Below are 16699 nucleotides of genomic sequence, written 5' to 3'. Positions count from 1 at the left end.
CACTCTACCACTTACAATGCCCCGTCACGTATTTAAGTCGTCCGCAAAGGATTCAGCCGCCGCCCGTGAAGAAGGGAGCTTCGTGGCGGCCTACCACGGCACATCGGTCGGACAGGCTGAGCCAATGGCACGGGCCCTTGGGGCGCGAACGCCCTAATGTGGGTCGGGGCGAGCGGCAGGCACAGGCGCCGGTTGCTAGCTTGGATTCTGACTCAGAGGTGTTCAGTCATAATCCGACACACGGTAGCTTCGCGCCACTGGCATTTCAACCAAGTGCGTTGACTAATTGTGTGAATCAACGGTTCCTCTCGTACTAGGTTGAACTAGGAAGGCCACCCGCGCATTTGCGCGACTAGGTGTTCCTATTTCTAACATTACCTTTTTTTAATTGTTTCTATTTATTACTCGTGCGGCTAGATGTAAGTATCTATTAGGTGACAACCTTTTTTTATGTTGGCTCTCATAAAGCAATATGCTTTTAGGAAAATCAAGATGTGTTAAAGTGTTACCTCAATTTTGATGAGTCATTTTGTCTCCATATAATAATTAGGTTTATATTTTCATATTCCCTCAAGTTTTGAGATTGTTGTAAGTTTGTTGTTTTAATGTTGATTATAAAATAATTTTGAGGTTTTGAGTGTGAATATATTAATATATATATATATAAGTAATTTTTTTACTTGTAATTTTATAAAAGTTTACCTTTTATAATGTTTTGATATTTTTAGATAAAAGTAGTACTCAAAGACTCAAAGTTGTGTTTTGAGAATCAAATTGTATTTTTTTATACCCCCTCTAGGTTTGAATTAGATATCATTTTGAGATAGTTGCAAGTTTGTTTTTTTAATGTTAATTTAAAATTATTTAGTTTTATTAAAGTGTATTGTTGTAGTAATCAAAATTATGAGGATTGTGTCAATGCCAAAATGTTTTTTTGACTTGTAGGTAGTATTACCCTTAATCCAATCGCCCTCTCCTTCTCCTCCTCCGCATGGCCAGCCCTGTATCCGCGTGCGTTTTGGCGTCTCCTTCGCTCTCGGCCCCCTCCGCCTCCCGGCGCCACCTCCATCCCTGCCCCCATCACCTGCTTCCCAGTGCAACCTGCGCTGCCGGTGCCCTCCGCACCTGCTTGGATTAGTACTTTCTGTTATGTTATTGTATTTTGGATTTGTAAGGTTCTATTTTAATTAAGGAAATAGTTTATTATATAAACAAACTTGTATACCATTGGTACATACAGTCAAGATGAAGATAAGTTGTGTAGTAACAACAAAAAATATGAGTTCTGATGTGCATACCTCAGCCTGACCCAATGGAGCTTAATTGAATATTTGGTAATCTACACCTTCTTGCCTGGCCTTTTGAGATCTTGCTTAAACACCATAATATGTATGAGTTAGTACTAACTATTCTGGAGTAGTAGCTCATGATAGTTTAAAGTAATCACTCAGCAAATATCCTTTGCCCTGCAACTGAAAAGACAACATAAGCAAAGTTACCATGCTTGGGTTATTCAGGGTAGGTAGAGGCGGATGCTGCCGGAATGACGAAAATGTATCAGATTAGTCTGAATTTTCAACATTGTGAGCATGCGGTGTTCATGAAAAGATAATGTTTTTTATTAGAACCAAGAAAGACAAATGAATGATAAACAGTGAAAAGTGCTGGTCATTTGATCCAACGTGCTTACCTTTGAGGCTTTGACTGTATCTGTTGTAACTCCCTGCTCATGGCTTTTGGAGTTGTGAATATTGAACTTATTTATGCTGCAATAATTAGCATAGCTGGCTAGGGCCCAACACACAACTTCCTGTGCGAGCGGAGATGCTTCAGGGGGCTGCATGACGTGCACGCGCGTTTAGTCGTTGATCGATGCCTTCGAAGCTTAAAAATTGCAACACCTCCATGACCCGATCCTGTGCTAGCCACTTGCGCTCACGGTTAATTGTTGCGTTATCCTAATGATCCTCCCTCCATCCTCCCCCCCCCCCTCTCTCTCTCATGATCTCATGATCTCATCCCTGGAGCAATCTTGATTGATGTTGGAGAAGCTAGCTGCCGGCAGTGATCTAGTACAGGTTTCTGGCTATTTGCTGAAACTCTGCTTCCGCATTGTTTGTTGCACGGAACCTAATTAGATATCACCTTGCAGTTCTTCGTCCTCTAGAGAGATCTAGAGTTCCATAATCGGCTATTTGTCATCACGCTAGCTTCTCCGGAGCTTGTTCGCATCCGGTGGCTACTACGTCAGCTTCCCGGAGTCCTTGAGGGTGATGGTTTGCTCCTCTTAAGCCTGAGCTGGCTGCCTGGTACAACTTCTGCAGCTGCAAATTTGATATGATGCGATCACCGGACTCACTGATAATGGCGACGACGTTTCTCTGCATGACCCGTGGGAACCCGGCCTTGGAAGCTCTTCCTGCTGTTATGATCTGCTTGCTTTGCATCACGATTCATGATTACCTAGTGTTTGATAGATTCTATTCCAACATGGTAAAGTAATCATTTATTTCCATATTTGATGTTTTGTTATATCTCCTGGAGTCCTCGTGGTCAATTCAAATACACGACATGATCTATCTCGCTATATCTAATACATAGGATATTCTATTTTGATCCATTCAAATATACAGTATCTCCTGGAGTCCTAGTGAACTCAAACACGTACATGATCTATCTCCATAGTATATTCCATCATGACTCTGTTAAAATATACATGATAATCTATGTTGCCATCATATCACAAATCAATCTCAAACATACCCATAAAAACCAATGGTTGTTATTTTTTCTAATTTCTATGATTAACATGGTAATTTCTAGGTCTTGAGAGAGATCATGGAGACTCCTTTTGTTGGGTAAATACTAAGATCTTGCTTGATTAAGTTTTACTACTATATTCCTCATATAAATATTTTTATTTTCCTTCTAGCCTGATTGAATAATTGTTTATTATTTAATTTTCTAATTAATAGTATGTTTCTAATTTGCACATAGATGAATGATATTTTAGATTAATTTTTCATAATGGCCCTTGGATTTATTTTTAGTTAGGTGTAAGATATTTTACATTAATATTTATCATAATGGTAGTGTGGTAATTTCTATTTTTTCGATTAATGTGAGTAATTTATAAGCTCTGAGAGTGAAAGTGGAGATCATCTACACAACTATTTTGATACTGTTGCTTGCCCCACTCCACCAAACTATTGTTCTCGCGATGTCTTTGGACATGTAGGCCAGCATGTCGCGCTTGGTGTAATGGTGTGTGGAATATAGATTGAGTCCACGACCCACCAACATGGTGTTGCTCCGTTGATGCCGATGAACTCAGCGCTCAGACTTTAGAAGTATGCTCATCTCCATGGCAGCAGGTTCTCAATTTGTTAATGCTCCTTAAGTCCATTTGAGACAATAGGTGCATTGACATATACAGCAGTGCTGCGGTTGAAGGTCGAGACTTTTGAGGCTGTGCTTCTACTGCACGTCTATGTGCTTGGTATTTAGATAATGAACTCATGATTCTTGCTGAGGTTGGAGAATCATCGTCATCACAATGGATGCCCATGGCAGTGGCTTTAGGCTGTGTTTAGATCCCAAAATTTTACACCAAAAAACGTCACTTTGAATGTTTGGACACATGCATGTAGTATTAAATAAAATCTATTTACAAATTTTTTTGCACGGATAGGTTGTAAATCGTGAGATGAATCTAATGAGCCTACTTAATCTATGATTTGCAACAGTGATGCTATAGTAACCATCTGCTAATTATGGATTAATCATGGATTAATTAGGCTCATTAGTTTCGTCTCGCGATTTACAACCCATCCGTGCAAAAAAAATTTGTAAATAGATTTTATTTAATACTCTAAATTTGCAAGATTCCCTTTCAAAATTTTTTGGCAAAGTGATATAAACATACCCTTAATTTCATTGCTGTAGCAAGATTCCCTTTCAAAATTTTTTAGCAAAGTGATCTAAACACACCCTTAATTTCATTGCTACTCCTCATCATCCTTCGGTGTCGTCTCATGAATCAACATATTCCTCCTTGACATGGGCGTTGGAGCTCTCATGGCATTCCCCGTGGAAGTTTTTTCTCTTTTAAGACGCTACAACACTAAATATATCGCATCATTGTGTTCTTATCTCTTCCTCTCTATTTGGTACTCATAGCTCGTAGCATATACCAAAATTTTTATTTTTTGGATTTAAAAATTTATTTAATGGTAATGGTGTGTTATATTTATTTATGTGTAAGAGTAGCTCGTAGCATCGAATATACCAAAATTTTTATGTTTTTGATTTAAAGTATTTATTTAATGGTAATGGTGTGTTATATTTATTTATGTGTAAGAGTAGCTCGTAGCGTAACAAAGCTGTTATGTTTTGGATTTAATTATTTATCTAATGGCAAAGGTGGGTTATATTTATTTAAGTTTAAGGATATTTTGGGCTAATATTTAACATAATGGCAGTGGTGCGTAATTTATAAACATGTATATGGGTATTTTAGGCTAATTTTTTCGTAATGGCAGTGGTGGATAATTTTAATTTTTTTCTCTGATTAACGTGGGAATTTCTAGGCCTTGAGAGCGAACGTGGAGGCTCCATTTGTTGGCCAAATAATAAGATAAAGATTATTTAATGGTAATGGTGTGTTATATTTATTTATGTGTAAGAGTAGCTCGTAGCGTACCAAAGCTATTATGTTTTGGATTTAATTATTTGTCTAATGGCAAAGGTGGGCTATATTTATTTATATTTAAGGATATTTTGGGCTAATATTTAACATAATGGCAGTGGTGGGTAATTTACAAACATATATATATGGGTATTTTAGGCTAATTTTTTTGTAATAGCAGTGGTGGGTAATTTTAATTTTCTTTTTTTCTCCGATTAACGTGGGAATTTCTAGGCTTTGAGAGCGAATGTGGAGGCTCCGTTTGTTGGCCAAATAATAAGATAATAGATTACTATCACGGCACGGTCATCAGTAGGGTAAAACTAACCTGTCTCACGACGGTCTAAATCCAGCTCACGTTCCGTATTGGTGGGTGAACAATACAACACTTGGTGAATTCTGCTTCACAATGATAGGAAGAGCCGATATCGAAGGATCAAAAAGCAATGTCGCTATAAATGCTTGGCTGCCACAAGCCAGTTATCCATGTGGTAACTTTTTGACACCTCTAGTTTCAAACTCCAAAGGTCTAAAACATCAATAGACCACCGCTTTCTCGGTTCGTATTCGTATTGGAAATCACAATCAAACGAGTACCCCTGTGGCCTCGTGTATAGGGTGCCGGTCATCCAAAACCGACATCACGAGCATGCTTTGCCTGATCCTCACAGGAGACAGCCCCCATAGGACGGAAGGAGGGTCGGGCGGGCCAGGCGCAGTGCGCGGAGTCAACATCGGCTTGGGGCAAGGACGCGGTAGGTGGCGCACGCACCCTGAGTGCCACAGTGACACGTGTTGTTACCGCGCCATACGGCGCCCCGCTCGCAGCCGCCCGGACGGCCCGCCCATGACGTCAAAAGCATCATCATGAGCTCTCAGCGCAGGAATTTACACGGCGGGACGCCCCCTCACCCCCTCCCCCCAATTACGGACGACGATGTACGACAACCCCGTCTATAAGTTGCTCCTTTTCTATCTCTTCCTGCTTGTAACGTTCCATCTCTTCCACATATAAAAGGGATGGCGGGACCCGTGACCGGGACAGAGCTCTCTACACAACTGCATCCGTTGACAAGTTGTTGAGCTCACCTCAGTTCTTAGACACACACGAACACAGATATACTTGGGACCTCCTCTCTTGCCTAGTTATAACGCGCCTTGTGCGTGATAACGCGAGTGGCCGACCTGGACTTAGAGCATTCCGATCGAACCAGCATAAATCCTTGTGTTCTTCACGCTCACTATCCCAGCTAGACATGTAATGCAAATTTACAATTCGGCAGATCGAAACATTGACAGCTACGCCGGCAGTGCGCCCCGGGTCAAGCATGTGCCGAGGCGGGGCTTCCCCGGCGGCCTGACGACCGAAAGCAGAGCCATTCTTGCATCGCCCCTAGTTGTCTTCGGCGATGGACTAGCAACGGCGGCAGAGCCATCTTCAAGTTGCCGGATGCTGCCGATGTGCCAAGAACACACTAGTGTTCATGTTCTTACGTGGGTGCTTGCGCATCCACTGGTGGTGCTGTTCATCACCTCTGTGTGCATAAGAACTGATTTCTTACCTTCTTACCTCTTTAGCTCATGTAGAACTCCGTGCTGACAACGTGTTAGAAACCAGGGTTTTTCACACACTCATGAACATAGCACACATGAAAAGGAAGAGAGAGTTCTTTCTGTATTCGTTCTGATCTTATTGTTACATACACTGAGGGTAGCCTCCTATTTATAGGAAGAGGAGGATGTCATGCAATGTGAACTCCCTGACTTTGTTCTCCCTCTTTTATTTAATTAATAAATTTCAGTAGGGGGGGTGCCCTTCTGATTGCCTAAAAAAAAGAGCCAGTGACCTGGGCACGGCGGCCCGATATAGCACGACATGGTCACATGACTAGGCAAATGCACGACACAGTGTCGTGCCAGTGCCGTACGGTCCTGTTGGCCATCTATTAGTTCAAAATGAAGAATCACGAGAAGAGTTGAGAGAAACGAAGAGCTCATGTGGCCGGCCCAATGCTTCAATATCACATGGCCGGGCCAATACTTCAATATACAAAAGCAGAGAACTAAGCTTCAATACACCACACCTACCGCACAACAAGCAAGTAGATATAGTAAACTATATCATCACTTGGTTCAATTTACCCCCTAATTGAATTTGTCTTTTTATTTCTCCATGCATAAGTGGAATTTTAAACTCAAATTTTACAAGGTGGTAGTAGACATCACAAAGAATGTAAAAAAATATATTTCATCAATATTTTTTTATAAATTTATATTTCAATGATTGATTTTTTATTAAATGCACTACCCCGTCAAGATGCTGATGAAAAAATCATGATGCATTTTCTTAGCATATTTCATGATGTCTACCATCATCTCACAAAATTTTAACTTAAGATTCCACTTGTGCATGGAGAAAAAAAAAAGATAAAATGTGTTATGGGATATATTGAACGAAATGATATAGTTTAGAGGGCAAACTGAACCAAAAAATAGTTTAGGGGGTAATTCGGACTTTGGCCATAGTTGAGGGTAGTAATTTGGATTTTTTTCCAATAGTAAATATAGGTAGAGTGGCCAGTCATTTCACCATCCAAGGATGTGGTTAACTAACCGTGAGTTCCATCTGCATTTTTTTTCTTGTTGTATTGTACGAAGTAGCCTGGCGACCCATGCATGGAGGCCATGTGAATGAGCACACCGAGGCTCGTAAATCTATACGGCGCCATGATGGCCAGTGCACTTGGCATCTTAAATAAAAATTAAATTCTCCCCCATTAGGAGTAGTATAAGCTCAGCAGCGCAGCAGCTGCGCATGGCGTACTAGGACTAGGGTTTCATTTACCGACCGGACCGGCCAAACCGCCGGGGTCCGGTACCGGTATACCGGTCCGGTTGGGCTGGAAACCGGTCGGTACCGGTCGAATTCAAATTTGAATTCAAAAAACTCAGTTCAACCGGTTCGTACCGGTATACCGGCCGGTTAGACCGGTTTACCGGCCGGTTTGACCGGTTTGAATTCAAATCCAAATTTAAAATCGCATGTGTAACCGGTTTGGAACGGTATACCGGCCGGTTTGACCGGTTTACCAAGTGGGCCTTAATGGGCCGTCTCATTTTTTTCTTTTCTTTTTTGGTTTAATTTTAAATGCCCGAAAAGTATGTTAAACGAACGAATTTTTGAGAAAATTTGACACCATTAGATTCGTCACACCTTGAAGTATTTTTAGAATTTTTTTGAAAATTTTTCATTTTTTTTAATTCAAATTTGAATTTTGAATTTGAGCCGATTTAGTACCGGCCTAAACCGAAACCGGACCGGACCGGTTTGACCGGCCGGTCCAACCGGACCGGTTCCCACCGGTTTTGTAAAACCTGACTAGGACATGCCGGGCGCTAAGAAGGCTGCCGGCAAGGCGTACTCAAGCTGCGACCCATTCAAGCTGGAGCCCTGGATATCCGACCACGTCGTGCTCCTTGTGGAGAACTCGCTGGCCGGCAGCATCCACCGCAACTACGGTCTGCTGCTCCGGCACTAGCTCCACATCGTCTGCAAGGTGAAGCTCCCCATCCGTTACAAAGGCGTTGCACTCGAAATCTCCTTTAATCTTTTGGTAGACCTGATTGGCGAGAGTGGTCTTGCCCAGGCCTGCACACCCAACGATGGCCAGAGCCCTGACTTGCTGCGAGGGCTCCTCCTCTCCCTCTGGCATCAGGCAGCGGATGATCTCATCCCTGGGTCCGTCGAGCCCGACGAGCTTCTCGGTCTCCTCCCATAGCGCGCGCATCCGGAGGTCAACCTTGTTGCTAGGAGAAGCACCGACGAGGCCGTCGAGCTTGTATCTCTTCTGCCTCTTGCTCTCCTCGATGGCACGATCCTTGAGCTCTTTGATCTGGTGAGCGACCTGGTGGGACACTCTGATCTTCTTGAACTTGCGCGCCAGCTTGGCACCGAGGCGACCTGCTTCTCTGGCATCGTCAGCACGACCGAGCCGGGCGACGGAGAGATCGATGCAATCCTCGACGTCGTAGGCCAGCTCCCGCACCCTGTCGCGCCACCCCTTGTTGATGGCGTCAAGCTCCTCGACTTCCGCCAGCACGTACAGCAGGTCGTTCATGGCGCTCAGCTCGGACCTGAGGAACTCGATGTCCTTGCGGACGCCCTTGGCAAGCTTGTACTCCTCGTGGAGCAGATCCGCCAGCTTTCCGAGGACGGAGCTCATTACTCCGGCCGCTGCGCTCACAATCGCTCTCTCCATGACGCATGAATTCCAACGGAGGAGAGCTAGGTGCGTGGACGATGGCTGTTCTTGTTCTTGAGACTACTCTACCTTAGCTTGCTTAAGAGATGGACTACTAGCACTAGCAGGGTAGGTGAGTGAGGCGACTACTCCCCCTGACTGAGTCGGATCGATCCCAAATGCAAGAGCAGCTACAGTGGAACAACACGTCAGTCCACATGTATCGTAGCCGCTCAATACACAACTGGGGAAGGAAGAATCGAGAAAGAGAGAGAGAGAGGAGAGGAGAGAGAAGAGCTAGCAGACAGTGCGCCAGTCACGCGGCCGGCTGAGCAAGAGTACACAACTAATCTCTCTTGTTTTTTACTCTTTTCATCTGTACGTATCCGATAATGTCACGTTCAACACCTTGGAGGCAGCAACACACTAGCTAGTTTAAGTTAAACTTAAACCCATCTCCTGCTTTGCGACGTACCACCATGGCTACCTAATCCCACTACTAGAAAATTGGCCATTTGCCGAGCAGAAGAGGAAATGTCTCGATACCGATTTCCAATCAGTACTATGAAACCGAGACAAAATGTCTCGGTTCTATCACCATGTCATTTATCCTGTACCAAAAGGCTCTTAACCTCTTACCTTGTGCATATCCTTCTAACTGAGTCGGATCGATCCCAAATGCAACAGCAGCTACAGTGGAGCCACACGTCAGTCCACTTGTATTGTAGCCGATCAATACACAACTGGGGAAGGGAGAATCGAGAAAGGAAGAGAGAGAGAGAGGAGAGGAGAGAGAAGAGCTAGCAGACAGAGTGCCAGTCACGCGGCCGGCTGAGCAAGAGTACACAACTAATCTCTATTGTTTGTTTCATATATACGTATCCGATCGAGTCACGTTCAACACCTTGGACGTATTCATCCTACTTGGCTCAGCAACGGCGGCAGCAGCGCAGCAGCTGCGCATGGCGTACTAGGACATGCCGGGCGCTAAGAAGGCTGCCGGCAAGGCGTACTCAAGCTGCGACCCATTCAAGCTGGAACCCTGGATCTCCGACCGCGTTGTGCTCCTCGTGGAGAACTCGCTGGCCGGCAGCATCCACCGCAACTACGGTCTGCTGCTCCAGCACTAGCTCTACATCGTCTGCAAGGTGAAGCTCCCCATCCGTTTGTCCGTAGATCCCCATAGATCCACTGGATACTTCTCCCCTCTACCATGGATCGATAAGAATCCTGCTAGCCTCATGGATTCCTAGCTCGATCTCGCACTCTGGTTGCTAGCCCCTCATTCTGCGTGTTCCTAACCCCATGTATTACTGTAAGCTGTACTTCTGATTCTGATCTGTGATATGGCATATTGGCTCTAACTCTTATATGGTTCGGATCTCAAACCATTACCAGGTTGACCCACACCCACACGCTACCACAACAATCTTGAGAGAGAGCTCAACGGCGGCAGTCATGGATCTGGTGACGGGAGCGATGGGCAACCTCGCCCCCAAGCTGTACTAGCTGCTCCAAGGTGAATACGAGCTGCAGAAGGGTGTGAGGAAGAAGCTCGAGTTCCTCGATCAGGAGCTGGAGAGCATCAAGCCTGCCCTTGACCAGGTGGCACAAGTGCCATGGGATCAACATCACACGCAGGTCAAGGTCTGGGCGCGTCAGATGAGGGAGGTGTCCTACGACGTAGAAGATCTGCTCGACACCTTCCTTGTGCGTGTCCAGGGTTCTGAGCCCGCTGACCAGAGCAAGCTCAAAAGTGCCCTGAAGAAGATGGGTGGCCTGTTCGGCAAAGCCAAGGCTCGCCGTGAGTTTTCTAGTGCCATCGAAGACATCAAGAAGCAACTCCAGGAGGTGGCTGACCGGCGCGACAGGTGCAAAATCGACGAGATTGTGGCCAAACCTGCTGACACTTCGGCAATTGATCCTCATCTTGAGGCTATGTACAAAGAGGTGACTCAGCTCATTGGTATTGATAAGTCAAGAGGTGAGCTCCTATCAATGCTTTCGTCGCCCCAGGGGAATGAGGTGTCCCATGAGAAGATGAAGATAGTTTCTGTTGTCGGAGTTGGAGGATTGGGCAAGACTACTCTTGCCAAAGCAGTGTATGATGAGCTTAAATCGCAATTTGATTGTGGGGCTTTTGTTCCGGTTGGTCGAAATCCTGACGTGAAGAAAGTCCTAAGAGACATTCTTATAGATCTTGACAAGAAAGAATTCAGGGAGCCGAAATATGATATATTGGACGTAAGGCAGCTCATCAACGAACTCAAAGATTTCCTCCAAAGCAAGAGGTATGAATTATTAGCCATTTTATGATACTCCGCGCTGCAAATTAAGAGTGTATTTTCCACTGTAATCCTATCATTAGTGCAGTATAGAATTCACCGGTGCTAACAACCCAACAGTGCCAAGTTTGGTATGCTTACATGGTTTTAAATAGCGGGCTATAGCCCCACTATAGCCCCACTATAGCCTTCTTAGAGAGTCTCTGCTACGCCATTTGTATTTGTGCCACTATGGCAGCTATGGAAGCTAATTGAGCTATAGCTGTGCTAAATGGCATAGCTTTAGCGCCGCTATAGCCTTATACTTAGCTCGGTGCTACTGCTTTGGTCGTTTTGACAACTGAATATTTGATTGTATTAATTTTGTTGTATTATCAACTTAAATAATGTTCCTGTAGCCCTAGAAATATATTTATGTTTATGAAATTCCCTAATTACTATGTTTTTGTGCATCTATTACTTGTATTTTCCATGGTTTAGTGGTAAACCGCTATTTGTCATAGCCTGCTATAGCCTCTTAGCCTCGGAAAAAAATACGCCGCTATTTATCATAGCCCGCTATTTATCATAGCCCGCTATTTATCATAGCCCGCTATTTAAAACCATGTATGCTTACCATTTCATGCATATATCTTTGGATCTTAATTAAAACCTTAACTAATTATTACGAATGTTGTTAACTTATTATCGATCGGTCAAAATGTACAATGTAATTCTTTGAAATGATGATTTTTTTAAATCCTTCATCTAGTCATAATAACTCCTTGTTTTGTAGATGGCTTAGACATATTTTACTAACGGAGGCTCTTGACATGCAGATATTTTATTGTTATCGACGATGTATGGGAGACAAGATATTGGAAGAAAATAGAATTGGCTTTGGTTGAGAATGACAGAGGAAGTATAGTAATCAAAACTACACGTAAATCAGAAGTTGCCACCGGTGTTATTTACCAGCTACGACCACTCTCAGATGATGACTCCAAAATGTTGTTATTCACAAGGCTGTTTGATGGTGGAGGTGAACGTCCTGCAAATCTTCCTGCCGAAGCATGTGAAAAGATAATGAGAAAATGTGATGGTGTACCATTAGCTATCATCACAATGGCTAGTATGCTTGTGGGTAAAAAAACGGAAGACTGGCTTGCTGTGTGCGACTCTCCTGGTTTCTATCGCGGTAATGATGGCCAGCAAGCACATGATACTGAGTGGATATTGTCTCTTAGCTACTATGATCTGCCTATGCATCTAAAGACTTGCTTATTGTATCTAAGTGTGTATCCTGAAGACTATTTCATTCCGAAAGATTTATTGATATGGAAATGGATAGCTGAAGGTTTCGTGGAGACGAAAACAGGTACCAGCTTGTTTCAGCTGGGTGAGGAATACTTCAATCAGCTCGTAAATAGAAGCATGATCCAGGCAGTCAGGGCAGAGGGCGGAACTGGGGAGATATATGCGTGCCAAGTTCATGACATGGTGCTCGATCTCATCCGTGGCTTGTCATACGAAGAAAACTTTGTGACTATCTCAAATGATGACAAAGTCACGTCACCTTCAGGAAACAAGGTGCGCAGATTAGCTCACCAGAACAGAGTGATGAAGCAATTAACCCAGCAGGAAGATGACACGGGCATGGCAAGAATGAGGTCATTGGTTGCCTGTAGGTGTGATATTGGAAGTTGGGTCTTGCATCCAAGCTTCAAACTCATGCGTGTGCTAGCTTTAGAGGACTGCTACTGTGGAAAAGGCTGGCAGGGTCTTAAGCACCTTGGAGATCTACTTCATTTGAGGTACCTTGGGCTACAAGGTACAAATGGTATTTATGAGCTCCCAGAAGAAATAGGAAAGCTCAAGTTTCTACAGACACTTGACTTGCTCGGTTCTGACATACGGGTACTGCCTTTTGGCGTTTGCCAGTTAACGCAGCTGGTCTGCCTATGCGCGCCGGATACGAGCGCGCCGGATGGGTTGCTGAAGAAGGTGACGTCATTGGAGGAGCTGCGAATAAGTATCGACAACCTGAATGACGAGTCCAAGCGGCAATTTGTGAAGGCCCTCGGCAACCTGAGCGAACTCAGAGTGCTTCGCGTTTATGGTTTGTTGAAAGGGACGGTGCAGTCGGATCTAGCGCAGTCGCTAGGGAATCTCCACAAGCTCCAGCATCTATTACTATTGGGTTATGAAGCCCCATTGGCGGAGTGGGACAGGGTGGTGCTTTCGCAGCATCTCCAAAGTTTGATAGTAGAAAGTGTAGTGCTCCGTCGGCTGCCATCATGTATTAACCCTGCACGTCTCCCCAGCCTATGCTACTTGGACTTGTTTGTGGAAGATATAGACGAGGCCGGTCTGCGAGCCGTGGGCGGGTTGCCACAGCTCCGTCGGCTCGGACTGTCAACGCTTCGGCCGTCGATGGCTTCTTCCACAGCAACTGTTGTTATTGCCGGCGATGGCTTCTTCCAGAAGTTGCGAAGTTGCAGTTTCAGGGGCTGTATGGTGCAGTTTGTGGTCAACGAGGACTCGGCTTGTGTTTCATTTAGCCTCTGGAATGGAAAGCAGCAGGGTGCTCTGGCGGCCTTTGGTTCCAGCACAGAGGACGAGTCCTCCAGCAGATCAGTCCCACCAACCGTGATGCCAAATCTCCAAGAGCTCGCTTTTCGTGTTCCCGTCAGGGCCCTATACAAGGATGGGAACGATAGCTGCCACAGCCTGGGGTTGCACTGCCTCCCTTCGCTTCGCAGAGTCACAGTATATGTCGACTGTGAGGGTGTCTCTCCTGATGACGTGGAGAAAGCAGAGGCTGAGCTGAGGAACGCAGCACAACTCCATCCCAACAGCCTCAAGCTCGATCTCCATCGACGGAATCAAGGTAAAATGATGCGACACTCAACGGATCAAATCGGCGATCACTCAACGGATCAAATCGGCGATCAGGTACATACAAGATGCTCTGCTCACTCAGGTTCGTATGTGAATTCAACAATTTTTTATTTTTTTATTTATATACTGATGATCGAATTCCTTCCCGCTTCCAGTCCAAGGGTGGTGATGATTTGTGTGAGGAGGAAGAGGAAGGTGAGGTCTCATCTGCTGGCGATGAGGTCATTGCCAAGGAGTTAGGAGCCGATCCCACCAGCGCTTGAATCGGTTGGACGCAAGTCATCCTTATTTCCTTCCCGTTGCATACATGTAAGCAGACTCATTTCGGACCCCTGCATTCTACTTCAACATTATTATTATTTCTTCATCTGTTTCATTTTCTTCGGTTTCTTCCGTTGCACTACCTTCTTCCACGTTAATAGTCCGTCTGGGAATCAGTTACTAGCATGCGTGTTTTCAATGTTCCTCGGTTCGCTGGCAAACGGACTGTATTTTACTTCCTCCAGGTATACATATAATTAAGGAAAAGGTCCAATTTACTAATCCGATGAAGATTCTCTTACTTCTCGGTCTATTTTATTTTATTATTTTTCTACCATCTTCTTGGATGTTATGCCATGAATATGTTACTACTACAATGTTTTTGCTTTGGTAGGTTAGATTGCATGCCGCATTATACCCTATTTATTGATCTTTAATAATTGCATTAATACACAAATTAAATCTCTTGGCAGCCAATTCTCGGCATATCAAATTTCGTTCAGTAGTATTGCACATGTCCGATCCGTTCTTGTGTCTGAGTTCCATTTATGATGACTTTCGTCGCTCATTAACGTTGGTTTCAGCGTGTGGAAGATTTTAGGTTTCTTGACCACCTTCTCCTCTGCCCTCTCGCAGGTCCAGCATGGCTTGCTCAATGGGAGGACTTAATTTCACCACGTTGGAATTGTGGCACTACGTGTGACCAGGCGCAAATGGGGCCTTCCTATCTATCTTTGTGGGTCCATGTACTTTCATTGCTTCTTAGCTTAGAAAAAACAAAAAAAATAGAAAACCAGAAAAAAAACAAAAATGCAAAACCTAAAAACTACAAAAATGCATTATTTCTATATTTCTTTTTTTGGGTTCATTGCTTCTTAGCTTAGAAAAAAAAAACAGAAAACCAGAAAAAAATGCAAAACCTAAAAACTACAAAAAAATGCATTATTTCTATATTTCTTTTTTTTGGGTGGGTGGGTAGGGAACTCCGCCTATGCAACTTGAAGTAACACTTAGTTTCGCATAGCTGGTCCCAAGCCCAGAAAAAAGGAGGAGGGGCTACCCATTCACATTGCTGAGATGTTGTAACACTTTAACTGTTTGGTCATATTTTTTTTGTTCCCATCGTTCTTATGGTTTTATGCCCATCCGTCAGTTCCACGACAAAAATATTCTCAGATTTGAATAGTGCTGCATCCTAGGAACAAAGATTGTCATAGACTATAGGTCTTGATGGTGCTTTTATGAAAATACGAATCTGTTGTGTGAGAATTTTTTTCTTTTTGTTTTTAGTATATTACAATAATGCTGAACTTTTGATTTTCCCATGGCTATCTTAGGATGCTCTTACTTTTAGTGGTAGATAGAAAATTATTAAACCATTTCAAGTGCCACAAGACCTCATCATCAAGCTAAGCTACGTCATTATTAACTCATCAGCTTCAGTCATGGAGTATTCTCGCCACCTACCGTTGATTTGCTTTCAAGTTTTGGAGCTGTTACCTCACCACATAAATATTCAGTGGGTTTCTCTAGAGGCGCCCCCTTCCCTAGAGGCGCGCAGGGCACATCTAGGGTTTCTCCCGAGGCCGCCTTCTTCTCCGTGACGGTGCTAGGGTTTGAAATCAGTGGCGGTGGTGGAACCGGGACATGCCGCTGCCACCTCCAGGCGGGACGGATCCATAGACCTCTGGACCCCGGAGGCTGCCCTCGGCGCAGTCAACGCCGACGAGGAGATGGGATCCAGCCTCGTCGCCCGCCGGTCCAGCCTCGGTGGCCATGGATCTGGCAAGGTGGGTTGTTCCCTCCTCTACTTCTCCAATCTCCAGCACACCCTGCTCTTCGTCCCCCATGAGCCCGGCCCCTCTCAATCCCCTCCTGCTCCAGGTATGCCCTCCCTTTCTCTTCCCTTTCTGCTGTGGGTAGGTCCCTGACTAGGTGTGTGATGCGTCTTGGGTTTTTTCGGTAATGTGTTCGATGATATGCCTCCGAGGTTACCCTTGCATTGGTTTGATAAATTGTTAGTTCCCCTTCACAGATCAGACAAACTCTAGGTAAAAGGCCTCTAGCTCCTCCTTGATGTGTTGTATTTATGCAAATTGTCCCTGTTCTGAATAATCTAGTTCTTACACTTGATATGTGATGAAGAATTATTTATAAGCTCCAGAACATGCTATATGCGAAGGTGTATATACTCTAAACATGTGCTTGTATAGGCTTTAAAACAAGCATTTGACCTGTATTGAAAGTATTCTCTATATGGCTCAAAAAGTTTGGATGTTCTGTTGAGAACATTTGTTTGTTGACCGAACATATTCTCTATATGGCTCAAAAAGTTTGGCATCTTT

The 16699-nt window shown here is 44.2% G+C and overlaps 1 protein-coding gene and 1 long non-coding RNA gene across 3 annotated transcripts; both read left to right on the top strand.

Annotated features, from left to right (window-relative positions):
• Positions 1-286: 286 nt before the first annotated feature.
• LOC120663073 lies at positions 287-5061 on the top strand. The gene is made up of 3 exons (XR_005670298.1): positions 287-317; positions 3280-3284; positions 4976-5061. It is a non-coding gene; the product is annotated as an uncharacterized LOC120663073 (long non-coding RNA).
• Positions 5062-9854: 4793 nt separating this feature from the next.
• LOC120663065 (disease resistance protein Pik-2-like) lies at positions 9855-15459 on the top strand. Of its 2 annotated transcripts, XM_039942098.1 has the most exons (5): positions 9855-10076; positions 10327-11219; positions 12032-14147; positions 14249-14402; positions 14991-15459. In XM_039942098.1, the coding sequence occupies exons 2-4, from the start codon at positions 10591-10593 to the stop codon at positions 14354-14356; spliced, it is 2853 nt and encodes a 950-aa protein (XP_039798032.1). In that variant the 5' UTR covers positions 9855-10076; positions 10327-10590; the 3' UTR covers positions 14357-14402; positions 14991-15459. The 2 variants fall into 2 exon arrangements, with proteins under 2 accessions (XP_039798032.1, XP_039798031.1); XM_039942097.1 differs by lacking the exon at positions 14991-15459 and having other exon boundaries at positions 14249-14645.
• Positions 15460-16699: the final 1240 nt, after the last annotated feature.

This window comes from Panicum virgatum, chromosome 2N (genome assembly GCF_016808335.1).
Source record: "Panicum virgatum strain AP13 chromosome 2N, P.virgatum_v5, whole genome shotgun sequence".
NCBI lineage: Eukaryota > Viridiplantae > Streptophyta > Magnoliopsida > Poales > Poaceae > Panicum > Panicum virgatum.
The sequence above is the reverse complement of the archived record's forward strand: the minus strand, read 5'-3'. Positions and strand labels throughout refer to the sequence as shown.